At 34.0% G+C, this 15340-nt stretch overlaps 1 protein-coding gene across 1 annotated transcript in view; it reads right to left on the reverse strand.

Moving 5' to 3' along the window:
- The window catches only part of TBC1D19 (TBC1 domain family member 19), a 44113-nt gene that overhangs the window by 17180 nt on the left and 11593 nt on the right, over window positions 1-15340 (reverse strand). The window contains exons 4-11 of the mRNA XM_071743789.1: window positions 14171-14246; window positions 8822-8896; window positions 7834-7897; window positions 6877-6923; window positions 5360-5470; window positions 4411-4483; window positions 3584-3622; window positions 1682-1794 (exon numbers count right to left, since the gene is read on the reverse strand). Of these exons, the coding sequence (XP_071599890.1) occupies window positions 1682-1794; window positions 3584-3622; window positions 4411-4483; window positions 5360-5470; window positions 6877-6923; window positions 7834-7897; window positions 8822-8896; window positions 14171-14246 (598 nt within the window). The remainder of the gene's footprint in view (window positions 1-1681; window positions 1795-3583; window positions 3623-4410; window positions 4484-5359; window positions 5471-6876; window positions 6924-7833; window positions 7898-8821; window positions 8897-14170; window positions 14247-15340) is intronic.

Raw genomic sequence — 15340 nt, forward strand, 5'->3', positions numbered from 1 at the left:
AGCAAACTGCACTGTTTGCACAGATAATATGAACTATGACACTATTCAAATTTTAGATGTTTGACTTTGCAACCTTAAAAATACTCTTTTAACATTGTTTTTCTAAAATGTACCACTACAAATGAAGACTAATAAGCAGTTCATTGCCAGGAAATGTGTTCACACATTTCTAAATAATCCTGCATAGAGAGCTCACAGTTCATCATTTCTACAATGACAGTGCCAGATTGGTAGTTTCTTCCCTTGCTTGGTTTTATATTAGGTTGAGCTTTACTGAATCAAATTTTCCAAACAAAAATATTGGATGCTAACACACACAAAGCTGCCCATACCAAACCTTCATAATGTATTACATTAAAGAAAGGAAATTCACAGTCCTTATGCATTACAGATTCATACAGTTATAAATTTAATAGAGCCTAAACTGCAAATCAAAAATATTGCAAGAAATCTCTGCAACCATGCAATTCAACTCCAGCAGAGAAACAGTACACAAGAGGTAAAGTGTTAGATAAACCAATAAAATATATGAAAAATATGAAATGCAGCAGATCACTACACAGCTACATGAACCTGAAAACTGCTTTGCTAAACTTTGCAAATAATGCAACTGTATATTCAGTGTAGACAAGAAGAATGTCTCAGGGTGTTAGCATTCTGGCAGTAGTTACAGCCTTAATTCTGTGATCCACTATGAAACGTAATGCTTAAGGAGAACTGTGGACATTCAGCTTATAACACAGCTATAACAACCCATGTACAATCCTACCTGATCTATGGCCTGTCTGCTAGAAGCCTATCCCTTTGAGTACTAAAAATATAAATACACTAAAGTCCATAAAATTGTAACTTAGGGCCCAGGATAACAAATATTGTACCACAACAAATATTGTACCATTCTATCCAAAAACAGTCTTGGCAAATAAGATAAAAGGCTGCAATAGCTGTTACATTGGAAGATAAACTTTCGGTTTAGCAAAATCTTCATCCACACTTATATCACCAGTTAAGATGATATTCTCCAGCACAGTATATCTTGTTCACAGACTTGATAATTTCTGTTCTTTGTGAGGAGGAAGGGCAGATTTATTATTTTAGTTTTTTCCAATTCTTTATTTCAACATCCTCAAACAGGTGACGAATTCACAGTCTGCATCACTTCATCCATCCTTACTTAGCATGTTTTATTGAGGTTATCCTTTCATCATTTTTCAGCCTTATATCATAATCTTTCTCAAGTTGTTTAAGTATCATCAGAGGATACTGTGTCCCAAATAATTCCCTGCACACAGTCTACTCAGTTCTTCCTCAAGGCTCTGGATCCTGTAGAATATCACCTCCTTAAGAACAATGTTTACTGCACTGAATCTCAGAATTCTGTGTATTTATATATTTTACTTTTCTTTTTTATCTATAGTTAATGAGAACCATTAAGATCATGTCAACTGAATAGCATATTCCACTTGCTCATCTGTTAAAAAAATAGGGAAGAGCCTTAAAGACTTCTCCACTGCTCAGAGTTTTTCACAGGCATTTGCGTATTTCTCATAAAATGTTTATCAAGTTTCTGTGACAATTCAGTAAAGTATTTCTATTTTGGAAAAAGATCACTAGAAGATACATGCTTGTACTTTTGTGTTGTCACCAAGTCTCCGTATCTTACTCTGACTGTGCTCCTTACCTCTGGCTGATTAGAAATATTGAGGATGAGGGCCCAAAGATCAGCTCGGAGTGCTGTTGGACTTCCCTGACGAACATATTGCTGAGCTGCAGCACTGTCTTGCTCTGCTAAAACTGTAAGAAACAAAGCCAGTAATGAACTGATGTAGTTTAAGACATTCAAAATTTACCAAAGAATGAAGTATTTTAACTTTTAACTTTACAAATTGATTTACCATGCTGTAAGCATTAGCTAATCAAAATATCTAAAAGATTTAGTTTCTGTGGTGCAATTTTGAGGCAGTTCCCTGGGAAACAAGGCACTTGATAATAATAAGGAAGGCTGTATTACCTTCTGTCATAAAGTAGCATATGACTGTATCAAGTCTAGCTGCAGTTAGTAGGATGGCACCAAGTGGAACCAGCAACCATATTTGGCTACAAAAACTCCTGTTTATCTATGAGTGGTATCTAACTTTGAATAGATCAACATTTACCCTGGGGAGGTTTTTGTGTCTTCCCCATTTTTGTGTTAACTTTACAAATATCTTCACATAAGTGTGGGACAAGAATTTTCCATCTCTGAGGGTACTGTCACATTCTTTCATTATTGGTTTATGTACACTGGAAGATAAAGACTTGCTTTCTCAAAAGATTTGTTTTTCCATCAGATTAACATAAAACAATAACTCTTCTGCTGACAGGTTTCTTCCGAAAAGACTGGGATTCATCTCAAGTGTCCAGAAGTGCTTATATTATTGTTTCTGACTGAAACACAGATTATTAAAAAGTAGGTTTGTTGCTTGGATTTTACAAAATACAATAAAGAAAATTCCCCAGACCTAATATAAAAGCAGCAATACAACAGCAGCAAAAAAAGTCACAACCAGCACCCAACAGAGCATGCAGTAGGATTCCCACTGAATTAACTAAGATTTCAGTTTAGGGTTAAAACTCTTAACTTACATGTGTACAAATTTTTTTGTCTTTACATATAGGTAAAGCTAAGACAACCTCTGTAACACAGGCTGCACTATCCAGGAGACAAGGAACAAGAATTACTTTCTGGACTTGAATGACTGGCTCAGGAAGTCTGGCTGGGGAGATATTTGGAAGAGCAGGAAAGAACAAAAGAGATGGATGGTGCACTGAGTCACTCGTAACATAAAACAAATGGTAAGAGATACAAGTAGGACTGCAAAAGAATGGGTAAGGAAGGTCACTGTTTTGAAATTGCAATTAAAAAAAAAAAAGAGATTGAGGACTTTAGGGATGGCACCCACTTTGTTTTTTTTCTTATATGGTGATAATGTTTTGCAGGAATCACAAGAGACAGAAACGAGCTGATATTGATGGATTTCAAACATTCCTTGTACATTTCTTCTGTAACTTGAGTTAATAAATGTTTATATTTTTTATGTTTCCCATTCCTTTGTAGATTACTTCTTAATCCCAAAAAACCCCTGAGCTTGTTCAGGAAAAGGAGTTTAGAGAGACAAATGAGTGTATTTTCCATGGTGGCTAAGTACTGAAATATTTCACAAACTCTGCAGTAGCAAATAACAGAGACTGCTCTGAGGCACAGGAGTAAACCCCACCACACTAATGAGAACTGCATGTGCAGAGAAGGGAGTGCAGAGTATTTTGATTTTAAAATGAAATTTAGTAGTGGCACAAGTTATCACTGAAAAGTTATGTCTCTATGCTTCCTGTTTAATTTTTAATGAAATATCTGGTAGCTATTGGTAGACTGCAAAGGCTTGCTTTTCTGTCTCTGTCTAAATGACCATGGTATTGCTGACTATGCTTTTACTAGTCTGCCTAAACTGTTAAAATTCTGAAAGGTATAAATAATTGAGATAAAAATTTACTAAATGTATTTTTAACTACTCATGGTTTATGACAGATGAGAACAGATCCATACCTTTCTGTCCAACACGGACATGTTCATTTTCAAAGAACTCTAGAATATAAAGATAAAAGAATGGCAAAAATCAAATAACAATAAAAAAGATATTCCAGCTCATAATGTATTTTGTATTTTTCCTACACACTGCTATGTTCACCTGATTTTTACAGATGTGACTAAAAATTAACCTGAATCAGCACTCAGTGTTCTTTTTCAAAAACTAAGAAACTAAGAAATATTCCTTGTCTGAAGGACATAAGTACCAAAGTAGAATTATACTACATGAACCTAGACTTCAGTTAGGCAAGCTTCCATTTAAAAAGAAAAATCAATTGATACTCTAATGGTTTTCATTTTTATATGGAAAGACCATTTAAAATGTGTTTCTGCAGGAGTAAATGCATACACAGAAACCCAACAGAAATTAGTCATTATTTAGGCTACTGAATATAATTATATGGATAGTTCCTATAATATTTTCCTAAAGATAGTAATTTAGAAGATGTTTGTACAGATGCCTGTCAGTTGGCTAAACATTTATTGAATTTTTCTTATTTTTGGAGACAGACGATTTTGTTCTCTATATTCTGAAGTGTTCAAACACATTGAAATAAATACATTTTCAACCTAAGCTGATGACTTGAAACCTCCTCCAAATCTGACCCTTCATATTTGCAACGTTTGCTATCATTAGCTGTATTTTACTAAGAAAATCACTACAATCAGATACAGAACAATAATTTCTGGTTTACAATGGAAAAAATACACAAATTACTTGAGAATTGCAAAGTATTGTACATATTAGAGTTCACTTAAATGACTGAAGCACAGCATTAGCTAACCAGGAGGCACTTGTGCTGAATCATCAATACCCAGCTGTCCTATATTTAAGCTTAGTTCACTGAATTCTTCTTTCTGAAAAGAAACAAAACCATAAAACAGTAATTAACAACATTTAGTTCTCTAAATCACTAGAAATTTCTTTAGAAAGGCTTAATACAAATATTTTCTAAATTAAACACAGTTCTTTTGAAAGCATATAAACAAAATATGAGATCAGGTTTTTAAAGAGCAGAATCTCATCAATTTTTGCCCTAGTTTTAGATACAGGCCCCAGTTTTCATGTCAACTATGAGCTACATTGCAATGTAATAAAGTGGTGAATGAAAGATTAGGTTAAGGATAACTAATTCCCAGCTACTGCCCAACTCATATGGAAGTGTTATCTACTAGCATAAAATCCTCAAGAGACTTATCAGTGAAGTGTTAACAAGAGCTCTCCTATATTTGAACTACATACTAGTACCCAGGTATTTCCTTTCATGTACAATCTGACAATAAAGGGATTTAAAATTATTTGACAAGAAAATTAGAAGCTGATTGTCAGCTTACTGACCATGTACAGTGTCAAATATAACTACAGAATTAAGACAAACTGCATATGGAAAGTTTCCTTGAAAAGAAAAAATAGTGAATAACACTAAAAAGAAGTATATTTTGGGCCCAATTCAAAGCTGTGTGGCACAAAATGAAAACTTTCCTACTAGCAGATTATTTACTGTTTGCTTTACTTTTCATTAAAAAGGTATTTTCATAAATTTTTTAATGTCCTGCACCCTAACTACATATTTAGATTGACTTTCAATTTAAAAAGGAGAAACTTACCATTATATGTATATTATATTCAGCATCATATAATTCAGCTTTCATCATTGTTTAGAATCTTATTCTAAGGCAAGGCAAAATAATTCTTACAGAAACGTCCCGGTAAGAAAAAAAAGAAATACTTACCAATTCTGGAATATCTTTAACTTTTAGAGGAACCTGAATTAGCCCCAGATGATTTCTGAAACTAGGCTGTTCTCCATTTTCATAATTTGGGTTTCGAAGGTTCATCAGTACCTTAAAAATTGTATCACTGTCATTCCTTGCCTATATTCTGATGTTTACTTAAAGAATTCTTCTTAATACTATCAGTATTATTCATAGTATATCCAACATAAAACCATTTCCTGCAACTATCATATATATATAGGCCAAAATTATCAAATTACATCTCAGCATTTTCAAAATTAAAAAGGAGACAAATTTTTAAGGAAGTTAATATTCTACGTTGAAAAGTAAGATCCAAAATTAAAATAAAAAAGAAACAGAAATACTTTTTGATATATGGGATTGTTTCTGACTACATAGTAGTATCTTGACTAAAATTCACTTCTTCATCAAAACCATTTGAAGACCAAGAACATATTTCTGATTACTACAATATCCAGCATATTCTTCAAAATTCTGAAAGAATTTTTATTCATACAGTAGCTTTCAGGCAAAGCTCTACATAATTTGCTACTAAAATAATTTATTACTAAATAACAATACAAAAACATATATTCTTCTTTTAAGAAAAAGGTAAATAAATTACACAACTGAAAGCCTAAAGTAAGGATATAATGTAAGCAATCAGAAATCATGTCAAGATAAGTGACTTTGATGTATAAAGGAATTTACAGTCTCTTACATACTGTTATTCCATGGGTATAGATTTCGATACTAATTTTGAACTGTCAAGAATTCTTTCTAAGCTGAATTTCCACCTCTTATGAAATTCTTCCACAACACCCAACCACAACTGTCAATCTTGTTAAGTATTCTAATAGCACATAGACTCACACTTGGACTTGCAAATTAAAAAAAAATTAATAAAAGACACTGCAAACTCTGGAAAGATAACAGTATAAAAGAAAAATAAAAGGTAATTGCATAAGGCTAAAACAAAGATGGATTTGTTTACAGACTCCAGATTAAATATACAACTTGAGTATTAGTGCACTGATGAAAAACAGAATAAATTAAAAATTTCCAATATTATTATCACTAACTGAAAAGGAAGAGCTCTTTAGAAATATAATATAATTAATAAAAGGTGTATTGTGTATATGCAGCCACAATTCATAACCATGAAGCAATTCACATTTAAGTAATTACTACAAAAATCCTCTACCACTACAAAAGACATCCTACTAAACTTGCACTGAATCACACTGAACCACTAATTGTGATAATTCAGGATTATAAGACCATCTTAGCTCTCCAATTCTACCCTGTTGCCATGCTCTAGTTTAAATTAAAAAAAAAAAGACAATGACATTTTGTTTTGCAAACAAAACTCAGTCATAGAACACATGCCAAATTTCACTTACTTTTATAAAGGACAAATTGTCTGAAATATACTTAATTATTTTCCCCACTTCACATAAAACACTAAAATGGATGCAAGTAAATGGCCAAGTCATTGTTTTATAAATGCTTACCTCAAGAAAATCTTTAGGTGCATAAACAGGACGGAAGAGACTCAGATCTGAAACAGGATTTCAGTGATGCTGTGTTAAAACCAAGAGAGAAAAACCCCACACAATCTTCCCATACGTGTAACTTAATTTAGCAATTTCAGTAACATTTTAGAGCAAAGACTAAAACAACATGAAAACAGATGTCATTTCTACAACCACCACGTATTTTCCAAGATTATACTGCTGTTAATGCCTTAATTTTGTAACCTCCAAGTAAGAAATCAGAAGTCATAGGAAACTTTTACTTTTTCCATATTGAACCATTCTTAGACATGCGAGGTATGATATTCAAAAAGAGGTTGAAGGTTTTTTAACAGCATAGATTATTGAATTAAACATACCACTGACAAATAAAAAATAGCTACTGGTCATAAACAATCCATGAAAAGTGTTGGCACTGCAGTACCTTTGCAAAATCATTTCTTTCAAGGAACTTGGATATGAACTAATCAGGGCAACTAGCCTTGTTCTCCCAAGGAATAATTTATACCACTGACTATTCTGTGCAAGTGTTATTTTTATCTGTTGCTAATAAAACATGTGAGATTAATTATCCATAGTTCTGAATATATTCTTTCTATTAGCCTAAATTTACACTAAGAGGATCTGTGCCCTTGCTGTACCAGTCTCTAAAGCACTGGAATGAGGAGCATTCATAGAATCATAGAATTGGCTGGGTTGGAAGGGACCTCAGAGATCATCAAGTCCAACCCTTCTCAGTAAGGATTCAAAGTTAGTACAGGAACTTAAAACAAAATAGCAATGAAATGAATATTTATTTATGTATAATGGCATATTACCAATGACAAAAAAAGATGGAAAACAATCTACCTTGAAGAGATTATGTTAATCTTTGACTGATAAATAAGATGCATCTGCTCTTTTTCTATGTACAAACATAAATTCAGTTGACCTTACCTGGCTCATCAGTTCCCATTTCATTCCATTTATTAAGCAGTTCTTTCTGTTCACTTACAGGCCTCTGAAAGGCACAAGAAAGTAACTCTTCTTTTTTTAACAGAATGAGTAAAACCATGCCCATTTCAAATATATAAATTAATGTAACATTTAAAAAGAAAGACAGCACTAGCAACACAGGTTTCTTTTGCTTACAAATTCTGCTTAGCCTGAAGGTATATTATATTGTAGAAACTCCCACTGCAAGATAAAAAGGTGCCCATTAAATATTTTGATGTCTTTAATAATGAGTATTAGGATATTTAGTAGTCAGTTTCATATTACTGAGGATATACTGCCTGTTCCATAGAGCTGTTGGACTTTGTCATAAAATTGCTGCCCCTGGTACAGTCATGAAAAGCAAACAGAGCTGCATGATGAGCTTGCGTGATGAGCCACAGAGGTTCTGCTGCCCAGCATAGGCACAGCAGGAGAAAGATGAGGAACAAGGCATGCTAACATTACTCCCCAATTCCATCATCCTTAAAATTAAGGCCTCTAAATCAATAAAACAAAACAAAACAGAGCAGAACGGATGACAAACAAAATTAGCAATGTCCCAGTATCTCTCTCTCCTAAGGGACCAGTTTGAGTACAGCTTTCTCCACCATGCAGCTGAAAGGTGTACAGCTGAGTTTCCACACAAAAAAAACTCTATTAAGGGCAACGAATGTAGCAATTAACTTTCCCACATGCTGCTCCCTTAAGAGGCTAATTACTGAAACAGCTAAGAGGAAGATAAACTTACACACTTCCTCCAAGCTGAGCTGATGCATACATGGAGTTACCCATGAAAATTATTCTGTATTAAAATTATCTGGCTAGCAGCTTTGCAGCTCTCAACAACCACGTGTAAAATGAACATAACACTACAAGTGTGTGAGGTGAGGCTTAATTTAAAAAGAAAAAAAAAAGTCCGTTTGGCAACAGAAAGTTAAAAAACCATTACCTTCTGTGCTAGTGGTATGCTGAGTTCTGTGCACATGCTGTTTAGACTCTTTAGAATTCGTTTTTCCCAGCTTCCCTAAAACACAGAAAAAATTCACATTATACAGAATTTCTTTTTCCCCCAATTGCATTTATCATGCAATAAGCAGTTTTTTAAAGTCATATATAAGAAAGGATAGCAAGAGTCACTGACTGACATCTACACAAACATTAAGGAATTTTTGCTTTTTCCAACGAAAACAACAGAGTAAGCACATTTCATTATTTATACCACAAGAACAGCAAAAATAGTTGTTCACATTTCAGATCTCCAAAATGCATGTATGTCACTATTACTGATTTTTACATATGCCTAATGATCAAACTTCCTTACATATATCAACATTTAGCATTTTTTTCAAATTATTATAAGCAGGACAATCAACTACGTACAAAGAATGCCTTCTTCACTTTGTGACCTGAAGAGACTGCAAATCATTCTCCACAAGAGGTATCTTAGATATAATCAAAAGTTGAGAAATCTAAAAAAATGCAATGTTAAAAAAATAGTTCTACAATAATGCACAGAAAACAGTTCTATAATCAAAGAGAAAACCAGAAGCAGCAAATGGGCAGCTTAAAGAGCAGATTCCTCTGCCTATTGTATTAGGCTTCAAACTTACCATATGGTGCCTAATCCATGGATAATTTCTCTGAAGTTAATGACAACTAGTATTGACTGCCTAGTTAACTGACTTAGGATTTTGCTTCTGTGATTACAGCAGCACTGTTGGCTTTTATATTTAATTTAGTTTTCTGTGGATGATGAGTCAAGCTCCCAAATGAATGCAAAGACTCCTCTTAATGTCATTTAGCTCTATTTATTGTGTGTAATTTGCTCTAGACACAAATTCTACAACAGTTAGTTACTGCCTAACCACGTTACTCACACTTAAAATTCTGTCCATAAGAGGCTGTAATTTATTAGGCAGGAAGCAAATTCAGGGAAGAGCAGATGTTCAAACGTTGTTTAAAAAAAATAAAAAAATATATCTTGTCTATCATTCTTTCAGTTAAGCTTCCATATACAAGATCCTCTCATCCCATTTTCCATCAAATGAAATAGCTACCTTTCACCAGAAACTTCTCCTCACAGTCAAGCCACTCCTTCACATTCTCTTGCATAAATAAAATGCATTGAAGGAAAACTATAAGGAATGTTTCCCAAATGGCAGTGTTTTTAAATAAAAATATTACACAGAATATTATTAATATAACATGCTACAAACTGGTTATTGTCACAAGGAAGGATGGTGTAGAGCACTTACAGTACCCTGTTTTGCTGAGAAGTTGTGGTTTATTGCTGGAAGAAATGAGAACTCAGAGAGCAAGATGACTACTAAGCAATATTGGATAAGCAAGTGAAAGCAGAAAATACAGAGGTAATAGTAGCAGAAAAAAATGAAGTGAAATCATGAAGATCAAATTTAAAGGGATGAAAAGAAGGGAAGAAAAGAAGGGAAGAAAAGAAGGGAAGAAAAGAAGGGAAGAAAAGAAGGGAAGAAAAGAAGGGAAGAAAAGAAGGGAAGAAAAGAAGGGAAGAGAAGAAGGGAAGAGAAGAAGGGAAGAGAAGAAGGGAAGAGAAGAAGGGAAGAGAAGAAGGGAAGAGAAGAAGGGAAGAGAAGAAGGGAAGAGAAGAAGGGAAGAGAAGAAGGGAAGAGAAGAAGGGAAGAGAAGAAGGGAAGAGAAGAAGGGAAGAGAAGAAGGGAAGAGAAGAAGGGAAGAGAAGGAAAGAAGGGAAAAGGGAGATGATGGATATGCTCCAAGATATGAAAGCTATGAAGAAGCCCAGAGGAGACAGATGGCAGCTTTGCAAGACCAAGAGCCAGCTCACTGTAAAGAGCTTTGATGTGACTGACACCTGCCAGAGCAGACATGAACCCTCTTACTGCAGTGGGGATGCACCACGTTAGTAAAAAAAAATCATTTCTGGGTACTCATGAACTGTGCCATAACTCAGCCTGCAAGACTGCCTAGAAAAAGTTGCTCAAATAAAAATGACCAAGTCCAACCCAAAGTGGGGGTTCCACAGCCTCTCCAAGCAAGATGCCCTCCCCTCTCCTTAGGACAGCAGTTTGCTGCACTGAGCAGAAACAGAACGTGGTATCCTTGACTGAAATAAAAGCCAGAGGAGGAATTCATGAACACATTTCATTGATGTGAATAATAAATTTTCCAAGATGATTCCTCTAATTTTCTGAAGAAATTTAACATTAAAAAAAACCCCATTGCTAGGGTTCCTGTGGTTACAATGATAATCAGTAAAATATTTGGAACTGAGGAAGGCAGTAATACAATTTGGTAACATTTCAAACATGGAATGTATCTTACCCTGTAGCAAAGTCATTTAAAACCTTTTACTGCAGTTAAATGAAACTGGGTGGACAACAAAAAAACTAAACAGCAATATGTCACAACTGCATAAAATAGCCAGGATTAGTTAGCTTTTCCCACAGTAGTGAATCCTAAAATTCTTCCTTCTAGAAGACTAGACAGAAATGTGATTCGTTCAGATTGTACCTAGTGAGACCTACTCTGTGGGCAGAATTCAAGGTATCAGGACACACATTTCCTTTGGTACATTTTCTGTAATCAAAACCTGTAAAATTTCAAAAAGAAAAGAAATAGAGAAATTATGTTGCTAAGGTTCTTGTTCTAATGCTTATGAACTTTTCATTTGACCTCTGATAAGAGGCATAATTTAGGACACAAGAAACCAATTAAATACATGATCTAAAAGAGATCCAAATATCCCCAACTCCATCTTCTGTAATAAGAAACAGACATTCATTGAGGAATAATAAAAATATTATAAAATTTATTTTGCCTTTGATACTTCTCAGGAAAAACACCATTTTGCTTTATCAATTATTCAAGCACTGATGTCTACTGTTTTAATGAGAATTAGAAACTAGGCAAGGTGAATTTACTATTGAAGAAGGCTTAAGTAGTTTCTTCAGCAGTTTCAGCATTAAAATATGTAGTATTGCCATGTTGATTTTTTCAGAATCCATCAGTCCTTTTCAAGAAAAAAAAAAAGTAAATAATTTAGCCAGTTTTGGTCAAGTTTTTGTTTCTCAACCAGTTTTGTTGATAGCCCCAAAATTCTTTTCCAACTGTTGTGATGCTAGAAGAAAAATAAGGTGAAAAAAATCTATCTATGAATAAAAAAAAATAGCCTTCTACCTTCAGAACATTAATTATTATTTTCAATACCTAATGGAAGTGAATTGGTAAGCCTCCACTTTTATTTTTCTCCCAAATGGTATTTGCATTTAATTTTATTTGCAAATATTTTAAACAGACAAACAAAATCACTGACTCTGTAAGCTTTTCACATTGTTTATTGTTCTTTAATTGGAAAGAGTAACAGAAGAAAACCTGGCTGTGGTTCAGCTGATCTGATCATGATTGTTTTCTTATGGACCAGTTACCTAGAGTTGCAGGTGTGTGCATCTTGAAAACCAAAAGCTCACGGGTACCTCAGGGGTTTTAGAAAATATAACTTTAAATTCCTAACTGCATATTTATCACAATTTCACAATCCTCACCATTTATCAGTATTTCTCAATGGAAAGTATTCACATGCCTTTATGGAAGAGTTGTATTTCCATAAATCATTCGAAAGAGGACTAGTTTTGCCTGGAATAGAGTTAATTTACTTCACAGTAGCTGGTGTGGTTCTGTGTTTTGGATTTCTGACCAAAATGGGGTTGGTTGCCACAGCACTGCTTTAGCTGTTGCTGACCTGTGTGTACAAAGAGCATCAAGGCCTTTTCTGTTCCTCATGCTGCCTGGGGGTGCCCAAGAAGTTGGGAGGGGGCTGAGCAAAGGGCTATGCTACTGTGTGGCAGCATGCTCTCAACAAAAAAGCTAGGAGAAAGGAGGAGGAAGAGGGGATGTTTGGAGTTAAGTTCCCAAGCAACCTTTATGCATCACAAAGTCCTGCTTCCCTGGAGATGCCTCAACATCTGCTTGCCAAGAGGAAGGAGTGAATAAATTCCTATTTTGCCTTGCTGGCATGCATAGCTTTTTCTTTACCTATTGTCTTTATCTGCCTCTATCACAAGTTCTCTCACTTTTAGCCTTCCAATTCTCTTCTCCATGCCACTGGAGGGAGGGAGTGAGCAGCTGAGCTGTCTACTGGGATGAACCCACCTCAGAGGACATGGATGCACAATACTCTTCGAAACAGGGCTATGAACTTTTGAAACCAGTAAAGATAGGACTTTGCCTACTCATTCCTAAAACTATTAGAAAAACAGTCCTTTCCACATAGAGCTAAAAATATTGGTTACCATATGCACTGTATACACTTTTAAAAAATAATAACCAATGAAACTGCTTTAGAAAAACACAGATACATCTCTGTGGTTTTCACATTAGCAAACTGATGAGTGATTATTTTCAGGCAGTAAATTGTGGCATTGCATTTCACATCACAGCATGAAAATTGTCTAATACAATCTTTGTCCCCAAATGCTAAAGACTGAAACTCAGGGCAGCAAGATAAGACTTACTGGAATATGTAACAATATGATTGAAAAATTAACACAATTTGTTGACTACCTTATAAAAGAATACTGAAATATATTTCTAGGCACAGCTGAGTTAAATGCAATTTTATCCTTATTTCAGATATTTTGTTTAGATCATATTTTGGAAGTTGTTTTTTTTATATACATATTATGTGGATTTTTTAAAATGTCAAATGTCATATATTGGTGAAAGAAACTAAAACCAGCAAAGCATAAATATTTTTTTTGCTGACACCAAAAATCCTCATTTAATCTTTTATAGTTCAGTTTCTCTTATTCTCCTTCAATATGCCTTAAGCTCCTTAGCTCTATACTTTTCATCTTCCTTTCACATTTCTAAGTTCTAAATATATCACTTCTTCATAAAGAGCTCACTGCCTCTGCAGCTTGTTGTTTTCCACTGCAAAGCTGCCTGCCAGAGTCACTTCATAACAATATTTTTGTAACCCTAAGTGCAATGGCCTATAGATACATTTTTGCTTCTTCCCAATAAAATCAAAATCTCTTTCTTGACGTATTTCAAGCTACTGTACAACATTCACCTACCTGCCACTATATCCTCCTTCTTTCATGAAGAATTACTTAAGCATCTTTTGTATGTATGCAAAATGTCACATACATATACAACATTATTATCAACTTCATTACAATTACAAATTTGTGGATTTCCTAACATACAAAACCTAGAAATTGTACAGCAACATTACAGAGAGTAAACCTCACATAGTCTAATCAAAGACTTGACAGAAATGGTAAAATTCATAACAACTAACCTGTGCTTTCCTCATATAAGCTAATGGTTCTTTCATATGCTCAGGTGGTGCTGCAGGATGACAGGGTGAAGGAAACCTTGAAGAAAGTATAGTAGATTTTAAGTGTTCAGATTTTTATTTTGCTTAATTAATCCTGTATTTGTAAAGCTAAACATAACTTATTTCACGACAGCAGTAGTAAAGCGACTGTGTGTGTTGATCAAGAAATAAAAATAAGCATTTATTTTAGAAGTATTTCTTCTTCATCCTTGCAAATAATATAAAGATATATTTATCTTTATGCAAATAATATAAAGATAACAAAGTATTAAATTACATTTCTACGTGAATTCTTATATCAAAAATAATACCTCCTCATAATTTCACAAATTTGTAAAATAAAACCAAATAATTCTAAGAACTAATCAGGTATTGTAGAAGTGTATTATCTTCACATTATGTCATCCTTATGACTTCCTGGAACCTCCGCTATCCATTATTGTATTTTTTCAAGAGACAATATATTTTTTGGAGGACATACTTTTAAAAATCAATAGTGAATATGTAGATGCCCAAAGCAATTAGAACTTTGTGGTGTTGACCTAAGCAGAGATGAATATCTCCACATAAACTGCATTATATCACATTATAAAAGCTGGAACAAAACTAACAAACAAAACCAAAACAAAATGCTGATTTGCCTTCCAGTAGTGTAGATTATATCCAATTACTCATTGCACATCTCATCCAGCTTTATTTTAACCATCTCAAACGTCTTTCATGAAACAAAATTTACATTTTCTCTTAAAATTATCATGAAATTTAATTTGTTTATATGTATACACTCAGTTCCTATCATATGAAATGAATGTCCATTTTTAACTGGTCAGGTCATTGTGGTATTTGCCACTAATTTGCTCTGGAAAACTCTGTGCCTCTACATAAAATGCAATCAATACTAACAGATTCCAGCAATGCTGCTTCTTGTCTCTTCCACAATGCTCACAAAGTCATGGTATTCTTAGCTAATTTCAATTCTCCAGAGCTAAATTCATTGATGATTGTAGCTTACTTCCCTGAACTCAGACACCATAAACATTAACCCAAAAGTCAGGTAAATATTTTTCCTTTGAAAGACATGATGAATATTAATGCTTACTAACAGACCTATTTACAAGCACTTCACTGAAT

Source organism: Heliangelus exortis, chromosome 4 (assembly GCF_036169615.1).
Source record: "Heliangelus exortis chromosome 4, bHelExo1.hap1, whole genome shotgun sequence".
NCBI classification, from domain to species: domain Eukaryota; kingdom Metazoa; phylum Chordata; class Aves; order Apodiformes; family Trochilidae; genus Heliangelus; species Heliangelus exortis.